This window comes from Sminthopsis crassicaudata, chromosome 3 (assembly GCF_048593235.1).
Source record: "Sminthopsis crassicaudata isolate SCR6 chromosome 3, ASM4859323v1, whole genome shotgun sequence".
NCBI lineage: Eukaryota > Metazoa > Chordata > Mammalia > Dasyuromorphia > Dasyuridae > Sminthopsis > Sminthopsis crassicaudata.
The window spans coordinates 448186006-448197597 of NC_133619.1; the positions used below are offsets into that span (position 1 = coordinate 448186006).

Consider the following 11592-nt stretch of genomic DNA (forward strand, 5'->3'; position numbering starts at 1 on the left):
TGTCTGCTTGTTTCTCTATTTTGTTCTCTCTCTTCCATCTAATAAATAATTTATTAAGCTCCTTTATGTCTAGTAACGTCCTAAGTAAGGGGAACAAAAATATAAAGAATGATTCAATTGCCCCACTTCAGAAACTTACTATCTAATATAGTAGATGAATGAATACATTTGTATTTTCAGAATATTATAAAGGATTTAAAGAGAATAGCACTAACAGATGGGACAATAAGGAAATACTTTATCTAGTAATTTTTTTTTAAATTTGTATCTCAAAAAGAGAGGAATCATATGAAGGAGGTCAGGAGAAAGTGCCTTCCAGAGGTTCAGAGACATAAGATAGAGTGTGAAGTGTGAAGAAAAGAGAGGTCAGCTTGGCCGGATCACAGTGTGAAAGAAAAGAGTTTAATATACAGTGAAACTGGAAAGATAGGTTGGACCCAGGTTGTTAAATGCTCTAGGAACTAAGCAGAGGAGTTCATTCTGTAGGAGAGGATCTTATTCTCTAAGTAATGGGGAGCTACTGCAGTTTATTGAGTAGGACAGTAATAATCAAATCAGTACTTAAGAGAAATCATTTGGGCAGTTGTTGGAGTGGGAAAAAATTTGAGGCAGGAGACCAACTAAATGGGCATTGTAATAGCACAAATAAGAGGTGGTAAAAGCCATTATTAAGATGCTGGATATTGAGAAGAGAGAAATCGAATGTGAGAAATATTGTGTATATAGAAATGGAAAGACATGGTAACTGATTGAATATATGGGTTGATTCAGAGTGAGCAGTTGAAAATAATGCCAAAGTTTTTGAATCTGGGATATTGGAAGAATAGTAATGACTTCCATAGTAGTGAGGAAGTGTGGAAAAGGGGTGGGCTTGGGAAAAAGATGAGTTCTGACATATTAAATTTGACATTTCTGGAATATCCAGTCTGAAATGATCAATAGGCAATCAATGATGTACAACTGGAGTTAACAGGAGAGAATGAGGCTATCTATATTTATACCTATGAATCATTTGCATGGTTAATAGTTAAATAAAATCATTGAGTTCAACTACCAGCTATTTATAGACTACCCTCTTCCTATCTTTGAAAATAAGGATGACACTACTTTCTCTGTCATTTGTCTGTCCAATTCTGTGTGTATACACACACACATACACACACACACACACACACATACACACACACATATTTACATATCAGTTCCTTCTGATCACTTGAACACTGTGAGACCAGCTAGTAATTTTCTTATGCCATCCATGACCTTAGGTTTAGTGTATTTTGTTTTGGTTTTTGTTTGTTTTTGCTATTCCATAGCCCAAAGATTATCCTCCCTAGTGGAGAAAACATATACAAAATAAGAACTGAGTAGTTCTATCTTCAATCCATGGTTTATTATCAGAGCTCTTTGTATTCTGGGTAGGAGTGTTTTTTGATTTTCTTCTTGCCTCCCAACTGAAAAAAGGATATTCCTTTGTTGTCCTAAGTGCTCTTCACCTACTTAAATTTATTGTATGTAGCATTGCTAATATTATTTATAAATGTACAGTTTCTGATACCTGTTTTTGTCTCCTGTCTCTTTTTTTACATGCTTTTAAACACAATAAAACAAAAAAATCTGTCACTGACTTCCCTATATTCATATTCAGATTCTTTTAGACAGATTCCTCTCTTTACCTGATCCCATTTGTCAATCAATCAACAAGTATTTACTAAGCCCTTACAAAGTGCCAAGCATTATGCTAAATGGTGGAAATAAAAATAAAGGCAAAAAATACTTCATGGCTTCAAGGAACTACGTAATACATTTTGTATGTAACAAATCCTGTGACATTTAAATCACTGGTTCATTCATAGCAGGTCTGTTAGAATCAAAATCTAATTACCTTTATTTTAATGTAAATAGTATTTTACTTTTTTCAATTACATGTTAAGATAGTTTAACATTCATTTTTCATAAGATTTTGAGTTCCAAATTTTTCTCCTGTCCTACTTTTCCTTCCTGATCCCCAAGACGACAAGCAATCAGATATAGGTTAAGCATGTGCAATCTGATTACCTTTAGATGCTAATTTGTTTTAGGTTATGGACATGTTAATTAAAGGTATGTGCTAGACTAAAATTACTTGATCATTATCCATCAAAATTTTCTAATGTGATATTTTCTGGAAAATAGCATTGGTAGTAATAGAAACATCTTGCCAATGTATGCCATCTATAAGTAAAACTATTTAAAGTGGGATAAAATACCTAAATGTCTCTGTTACAAATAGAGGGAATTTTTATTTTAAAAAATTAATTATGTGGATTCTGTTTCTTTTATATAATAACAAAGAAGCACCTATTTAGTATGGAACTGACTAAGGAAAGCAACTCAGACAAATCTAAAACAGATGGGCCAGAATAACTGATTTGCAAAGCAGAAATTCGTTGCTAGTTTGGTGTCTGTCACTACTGTCTATTTCTTACCTCTTTCAAAGGGAAGAACGTCCTGTTCCATCACAAACAGTAAAATGCCAGTTTAGTCATAAAAGGGGGGAAAACCTTACTAAGGTTAGAAAGAAAATGTAATATGATTTATGTTGAAATGATTTTTAAAACATTTAGGATATATTTAAGGAAGGTGAATTAAATGAAAATTTTGCATATGGGCAAATCAAGGAACATTCTGTTTTTAGTTATTTGGCAATTATGTTGCCAAAATAGAAATTCAGAAAAGATTAATAGTAAACACTAGCCTCTCTATAGTACCTAATTTTTTGCAAAAATGCTATAATTACTTTGTTTTATTTGGGCCTAACAACAAACCTATGAGATGGGTACCATACACATTATCATGATCTTACCACTGAGGAAAATGAGAAACTAAGGAGTTAATTGATGTCTAGTATAATATCAAAAGTAAGATTTTAATCCAGGTCTTACTTGATATGTCAAGTCCAATACTTTATTAACTATGCTATGCTGAAATAAGCAAAGAAATTCCTAACAAATGAATTTTTAAGGAAAAAATCATAATGGTAAGCACTGGAATTCTTTCCATTCTCTGCTTTCATTATAAAAATACAATTATGACTTTGGGATGAAGTCTTCTCCAGCTGTATTTGATTTATCCAGCATTGGGGTTTTACTTAGCCATTTTGTGTAAACACTCAAAGCTTTCATTTACCATCCTACAGTACTCTTGTAAGGAGGGGAAAAAGGAGTGAATATTACTCTCCATTTTACTGATGGGAAAACTAAGGATAAAGATTTTAAATAGTCTCAGTTTCCAATCTAAAACTGTTTTTCACTCAGTTTTTTTCAAAGTGTAACTAGAGAAGTATATTTGATAAATTTTTGTGCTCAGTAAGGAACATGAATAATTGAAGTAATTACTTTTAGTATATGAAGTGAATACTTAAATTGTTATTTTCTAACCCTCGATGTATTCTGTATAGACACCCTGAGCCATATAAAAAATAATATTTTCCCCTTCTCTAGAGCTGGAGCGTCAGTGGGCCAAATCATATCAAGAGTACTATTGAGACAAACAGTTTGAAGAGATTAACCACACTTCAGTAAAAGAACAGATTTGAGAGCCAAGTGCATCAACTGGAAAAGCCTGGTTCTAGATGAGGATTTGCATTTTATGTTTGATCAACAAGTTAATGAAATGATTTGTGGATATTCTGAGGGGCTTTTTTCCACATCATTTTGTTACTAGGACAAAATAATCAATGTGAGAGGGGGTGAAATGAATGTAGAATATAATGGGAGGAGGGATTTAACATAGTAGGATGGCCTTTGAAGAAAGAGAAAAGTAAATATAAGAGGGGAGAGTGAGTATAGTGTTTTATGGAGTTAAGAACATATAAGAAGAGATGAGCAGGTAGAGAAAGTTTCAAAATTGGGAATGGCTTTTTCCCAAAATTGGGAAGAGTTGGCCTGAGTGTCAAAGAGATGTGACTGCTCAATTCTTACATCGTCAATGTTGTCATTGTGCAAGCTTGTGTTAGAGCATATAGTTATCCTTGAATTTGGGGAGTTTAACTGGTGATTCTAGCCATTCTAATTTGAAAGACCTACTTTAAAGCATTTTCAAGAAAGTTTTCCATTTCTTATAGTACTAGAAAAAGAAACCTTGAACAGTAAAATACAAGAGGTTCATGCGTCTCCCAGGGAGAATGATAGAGAGGGGAACTCCTATCTCAGGATTAAAGGTGTGATTAAAGTGGGAATTGGGGATTTTCCTTTAAAAGAGTATTTCTGTGGGGTTTTCCTCCAAAAGAAGCCAAAATAATGGAGGAAATAGGGGAAAATGCAGATTTTTAAAAATTCCTATTTATTATTTTTTATCTTTTATGTCTCATGATGTTTGCCATTTTAATTTCTACTGTGTCCAAACTGAGTGATGATAATAGGATAGCTTTCTTTGTTAATACAATTATTAGTTCCATTATTATACCTTCTTTTCCCCTAAAAATCTCATTTTTGATTATGAATAACTCTAGAATTTCTTCTGATAAATTTTAGTTTCTCGTTTTCCCCATGATTAAAAATGTTATTTCCCCAACATTTAGCTTAGGCTAATACATGTATACACTGTTCAGTAAGAATATATAAAAGCAGAACATAGGTACACTTAGTAGAAAGCTTGTCCAAATGTTGACTGCATCTTCTTTTTCCTAACCTTTTGAGAGGAACCCCAACATCATGTGAAATATAACAACTGCTAATGTTGATCTAAAGGTAAACTTCCATCCATGGAAAAGGATAATTGATGGTTTTCACCTATGATCTGGTTTCTTTTACCTTCAATAGATTAAGCTCTGTTCCTGCTCCCTGTCCTCCCAGGATCAAAGTGATTTATTGAAAGTGTCAAGATTGTGAATAACAGAACCTCTGATAGTATTGAAGAAGAGATGAAAACAGAAGGAAGTACCTATAATCTCCATCTCTTGAGTTATAGATCCATGTCAGTGGTTTCCTTTTCACCATTCACAGTTATTTCTCTCCCTTTGTTTCTTCATCTGCTCTCTAATGATCACTAATTTTTCACTTGGTTATAACCCTGCCTTCTGTGTTACAATAGACCACAATTAAATGTCTCCTCTAGAAGAATGCATGACTAGATCAGCTAGGTGTTTAATGTAATACCTGACTACTGTTACATCATATACCTCATGCTCAGATCTTCTGTCACTGGGAATCACACCATACCAACAGCCACTTTTGAGTGTTCTTAGAAGCCATTGACATTTCACTAGAAGATTAATGATCAGAATAGTCTTACCGACATGAAAATCCTTATGTGTAGACATATGTGCAGTTTTCTTTAGGAGTCAAAGGGTGAAGCAAAGATTTCTGGGGAGGCTAATGGGAACTGTGGTACATAACTGAGGGCCTGCAAAGTCATGAAAGACTTGGACTTGAAAAGTCATAATAGACTGAGTAATGCATGACATCACTTAGCATATTTATGTAAGTGCTATTCTGCCTGAAATTCTACCCATCCTTTAAAGCCCACCTCAAATGCTACTCTCTCTGCAATGCCTTCCTTTGTCCCCCCAATTTAAAAAAACAGAAAAACCTCCACCACTCCACCTCTGTTCCTGGATCTTATCTATAACCTTTTTTTCAGCACATTCTTAACAATGATACATTATTTTGTATTATATTTATTTGTGCATATATCAATCCCACTACCTGATTGCCATAAGGACAGTCTTTAATCTAAGCTTCGTATCTTTTCCTAGGAAACTAATTAAATAGAGTTAGCACAGTAAAGATTGTGACTACAGACAAAAAAACTTTTAGTTGAACCTGTTTAAAACAACTGGTCATCTGAACCAGTTCCCTGACACCAAAGGTAGGTCAAGATCCTTTAAATTTTTCTGCTCATGAATTTTCTTTTGTTTTGTGCTTTTTCTATCTTCTATTTTAGACTGGTTATCTTTTGATATAGATTACTGATGTTTATTCTCAGTATTGGAATATTTTGGTTAGTAAACTTCTCCCTTTGAAAATCTGAAGTTTGTAACTCACCATTGTTGGGGGGGGGGTGAGAATGTGTGGCCCTCCAGCCATTGGAGGCCCAGGAAATCATTGGCTAAGGCAACCACCGGCAACAATAAAATGAAAATCAGGTACAACAACTTCCTACTGCTTGAGTTACTTAAGTTGATCATTTTGAATGACTCATGAATTATGTTATAAATATCCAAATGGTCCTTGGTAGAAAAAAGGCTTTTTTTCTGTCCCTGCTTTTAGAATTACCTATAAGCACTGAAAAGCAATCTCTTTGACTTAGTAACTTGTCTATAATCACATAGGGTCAGAAATGAGAGCAAAATCTAGGTCTTGGAACATCTAGGTCAGTGGTCCTCACACATTTTAAATAGGGGCCAGTTCACTGTCCCTCAGACTGTGGGAGGGCCGGACTATAGTAAAAACAAAGCCTCACACTCTGTCTCCGCCCCTCAGCCCATTTGCCATAATCCGGCCGGCCGCATAAACATCCTCAGTGCGCAGCAGTTTGAGAACCCCTGATCTAGGCTATCCTTTCACTTTGCCACTTCTGAGTAGTGGCATGTGTTGGATATATTTGTATATGTATGTGTCTATATACATATATGGATATGTATATACATTTATATGTATATATGTACACATTCACCTTTTAAAATGTTATCTTCCAAATTTTTTCCCTTCCTCCTCCTTTCCCCACCTCCCATAGACAGAGTAATCCAATATATATTAAACATGCAATTCTTCCAAACATATTCCCATATTTGTCATGCTGCTCACACACACACACACACACACATCAGATCAAAAGGGAAAATAAAATAGCAAACAACAAACGGTGAAAGTACTACACTTTGATCCACATTCAATCCCTATAATCTCTCTGGATGCAGATGGCTCTTTTCATCGGAATCTCTTTGAATCACCTCCTTGTTGAAAAGAGCCAAGTTTGTCACAGTTGATCATCACATAATCTTCTTGTTAATGTGTGCAATGTTCTTTTGGTTCTACTAACTTAGAGTAAGTTCATGTAAGTTTTTTTAGGTTTTTCTGAAATCAGCCTGCTTGTTATTTCTATAGAACAATATTTCATTACATTCATATACCATTCCCCAACTGATGGGCATCCACCCATTTGCCACTACAAAAAGGGCTGTTGTAAACATTTTTGCACATGTAGGTCCTTTTCCCTCTTTTAAGATCTCTTTGGGATACAGACCTAGTAGAGACACTGCTGGATCAAAGGGTATACACAGTTTCATAGCACTTTGAGCATAATGTCAGATTGCAAATGGTTAGATTGTTTCACAACTTCACCAACAATGCATTAGTGTCCCAGTTTTCCCACATCCCCTCCAGCATTTATCATTATCTTTTCCTGTCATCTTAGTAAATCTGAGAAGTGTGAAGTAGTACTTCAGAATTGTCTTAATTTGTGTTTCTCCGATCAATAGTGATTTAGAACATTTTTTCATATGACTAGAAATGGCTTTAATTTCTTCATCTGAAAATTACCTGTTCATATTTTGTCAATTGGAGAATGGTTTGTATTATTATAAATTTGAGTCAATTCTCTATATATTTTAGAAATTAGTCCTTTATCAGAAATATTGGATGTAAAAATTTCCCCCAAGTTTTCAGTTTCCCTCCTAATCTTGGCTGCATTGCTTTTTTTGAACAATTTTAAAAAATTAATATAATCAGAATTATCCATTTCATATTGTTCTCTTTTTCTTCTTTGGCCTTAAATTTATCCCTTCTCTACAGATCTGAGAAATAGATTATCCCTTGTTCTCCTAATTTGCTTATAGTATCATCCCTTATGTTAAATCATGAACCCATTTTGACCTTTTCTTGGTACAGGGTGTTAGAAGTTGGTCAGTGCCTAGTTTGTGCCATACTATTTTCCGTTTTTCCCAGGAATTTTTGACAAATAGTGTTTTGTGGTTTATCAAATACTAAATTACTACAGGTCTTAATTATTTTGCCATGTGTATCTAATCTATTCCACTAACCCATCACTCTATTTCTTAGCCAGTACCAGATGATTTTAATGATGGCTGCTTCATAATAAAGTTTTAGGTCTGGTACAGCTAGGCCACCCTTCTTTGCATTTTTCATTAATTCCTTTGAAATTCTTGACTTTTTGTTCTGAGGATATGAGTTCTAATCCAAACTCTAAGCAATCACTTAACCTCTTATTATTCTCACTTTTTACAGATGAGGAAACAAGAGTACCTGCCTTACAGGGTTATAGTGAGGATCAAATGATCCAATATTTGTAAAGCTTTAGCAAAGCACCTACCACATAAATACCTGTTTCCTTCTCCAAGGTCAAGATTCATCACAATTACTCAATGGTCAAGTTTATTTGAGTGTCCTTTTTGTTTAAATTATCATAGAAATATATATTTATATAATTCAACTTTACCTGGGATAAGGTGGAAAGCTATCCTCTCTAATTCAAGTTTTTTAAGTTCCAGAATAATTTTAAACTGTCATCTACTCAGTGTATAGTACCCCCCACCCCACCCCCACACATATGGATGTTGCACCTCTCTTAGAAGAGAACTCCCCGACTTGAGAGCAGGCACTTTCTTTGTCCTTCTTAGTATTCCCAGCACTTAGCATTGCTTTTTCTGGCAGATATTTTAAACTCATCATAAACAAATTAAACTCATCTTTTACCCAAACTCTTCTCTCTTCCTAATTTTCCTGTTGCTATTGAACCCCAGAACCTCTCAGTCATCCATTCTTGATTCCTCTCTCTCTGTCTCTGTTTCTGTGTCTATCTCTATCTTCTCTGTGTGTGTGTGTGTGTCTGTTTCTTTCTCTGTCTCAGTCTCTTTGTCTCTGTGTCTCTCTCTGTTTCTCTTTCTGTGTCTCTCTGCCTCTCTCTGTCTTCCTCTGTGTCTCTGTCTCTGACTCTCTGTCTGTCTCTATATGCGTGTGTGTCTGTCTCTCTTTCCAACTCTCATTCTCTTTCTGTCTCTGTGTCTCTCTGCGCCTCTCTGTCTTTCTTTGTCTCTCTGTCTCTGACTCTCTCAGTCTGTCTCTATATGCATGTGTCTGTCTCTCTTTCTCTCATTCTCTTTCTGTCTCTTCTCCTCTCCTCTATATTCAATCAGTTGCCAAGCCTTGTCATTCTACCTTCATAATATTTCTGATACATTTCCTCTTCTTGCCTCAGATACTGCCAACACCATATGCCAGCCTTCATCACCTGAAGCTTGGACTATTGCGATAGACCAGTGGTTGTTCTCCCTGTCTTAAATCTTTCTCTGAACACTAAACCATTCTCCTTCACTCTGCTGTGGAACTGATCCTCCTAAAGTATAAATCTGACCATGTCGCTCTCCTATCCCAAGGCCTCCATTGGCCACCTACTATCTTCATGTACAAATATAAAATCTTTGGTCTTTAAAGTCTTTTGTAACGTGACCTCTTTCCAGTCTCACTTCTGTAACAACATTGAGACCCACTGACACTGGCCTCTATGTCATGTTCCTTGCAAACAATATTCTGTCCTCTGGTTCTAGGTATTTTCATTGTTTTTTCCCATACTTAGACTCTCTTCCACCCCATTACTGCTTCTTGACTTCCCTGATTTCTTCCAGTCTCAGCTAAAACCTCACAATGCACAAAACACTTTTCCTAGATCTCCTTAATCTTATTGCCTATTTTCTGAAATTGTATCTAATTTATTCTTAATAAATCTTGTTTGTACATACTTGTTGGTATGTTATCTTCTACATTAGATTGTGAGCTTCTTGAAAACAGGTACTATTTTTCCTCTCCTTAGCATAGTGCCTAATACATAGAAGGTACTTCATAACACATATTAACTTGACATCTCTCTCTTCATCCTTCTCCACATTCAAATTTTACAGATGATGAAATTCTACCAAGCCCATCAAAGTAGCCTAAAAACTTCACCAGATCAGTGAGCAGTAATAATAGACCATGGAGACATAAGGCCCACAAATGCCATACCTGCCAACTAAAGAATTCTTTGGAGCTAACTTGTCTGGCTTAGCTGTGTGACTTGAGGAAGTAGATACTCTAAATTCTCTGGGACTCATTTATCTAGAAGAATAAATGGCTTGTTGTTGAATTGTTTTCAGTCATATCCAACTCTTCATGCCTCCATTTGGAGTTTACTTGGCAAAAATACTGGTGTATTCTTACCAGCTAATTTTGCAAATTGAAGAATACAGAATTAAAGGACTTATTTTTTATTTTTTATTTTTTTGTCACACAGCTGCTAATTGTCTAAAACTAGATTTGAGCTTAGGAGGATGAGTCTTCCTGATTCTAGGCTTGATACTACTGTGTCACGTACACACCGTACTAGATGTGAAATTTTTTGTAGTTGTGAAGCATAAATGAGTTCTTTTGAGTTTTATTAAGAATTACAGCTCATATTTTTATAGTTCTTTACAGTTTATAAAGTATTTCCTTCACCACAATCCTGCAGGTATCATTATTCCCATTCCAAGATAAAAAAAAGAAAGAAACCACAGAGTTAAATGACTTGATCAGGGTCACGCAGTTACTAAAAGAGTTGGGATTTAAACATGTTCCCTATGCCTGGAATGCTTTCCCTCCTCAGTTCTGCTTCTCAGATTCTCTAGTTTCCTTCAAATCGTATCTTCTTTACACCTTTTCCATGCACCCTCTCCTTTCTACCTTTCTCTTTATACTGTACATATCATGTACTTATGGAGTTATTTGCTTTTTGTCTCCTCTACTAAAACATGAGCTTCTTGGGGGGCAAGGACTGCCTTCTATATTTTTAAGGCTTAGCATAATATCTAGCACATAATAAGTGCTTAATAAATGTTTATTGATTGAATCACTAAATATACATTTTCTAAATCCAAGCCCACTGTCTAAGCCACTCTACTTAATAAAGAGGATTATTCTCTAGAATAATTATAATACCCTAAACTGGGAGAGGCAGGTACCTGAACAAACTATCAAGGACTTTAAATGGCACTGAAGAATGCCCACTACAAAATATTATTAGAATCCAGACTACTGAAAACCCCCAATTTATGAGCCTTTCATGTTCTAAAAATTCATTTTCAAGTGTGCTGCTAGAGATTTGGAATACAACACATTATAAATGTTGGGCTATGCACCCAGGCCCACCATCTATTTAGATAATGTGGAGATGCCTTTTTGACCAATGTTACCTAAAGAACCTTGTGATAGTCACATAGGCCATGTTTCTATAGGAAAATAATAACTGACATTTCTATAGAACTTTCGTTTTTGAAAAAAAGTCTTATTTTCATTTAAATCTCATAATAACGCTAAGAAGTGAGCACTATGGCTATTATACTAGGTGAGGAAAACAAGGCTCAGAAAGATTAAGCGATTTACCTAGGATCATACAGCTAATTAAGTGTCAAATACTAGATTCAAAAGTAGCTCTTCCTGATTCTGAGTTGAGTTCTTTTCACTGTATCATGCTGCTATCAGCATGATTTTAGAATTCTAACTCGGGAGGGATGCCAGGAATACATCTCCCTTATTTCAGTTCTTTTCATAATCCTGAAACCAGAGTGGTGCTACAAGT

The 11592-nt window shown here is 35.2% G+C and overlaps 1 protein-coding gene across 6 annotated transcripts in view; it reads right to left on the reverse strand.

Moving 5' to 3' along the window:
• The window catches only part of CSRNP3 (cysteine and serine rich nuclear protein 3), a 244031-nt gene that overhangs the window by 136841 nt on the left and 95598 nt on the right, over nucleotides 1-11592 (reverse strand). Inside the window, exon 1 of one of the 6 annotated variants that reach the window (XM_074303229.1) lies at nucleotides 5275-6396. The exons of the other annotated variants lie outside the window; for them this stretch is intronic. Within the exon in view, the coding sequence (XP_074159330.1) occupies nucleotides 5275-5302 (28 nt within the window). The 5' untranslated portion in view covers nucleotides 5303-6396. Of the gene's footprint in view, nucleotides 1-5274; nucleotides 6397-11592 lie in introns of those variants that run through there. 6 annotated transcript variants of the gene reach the window in all.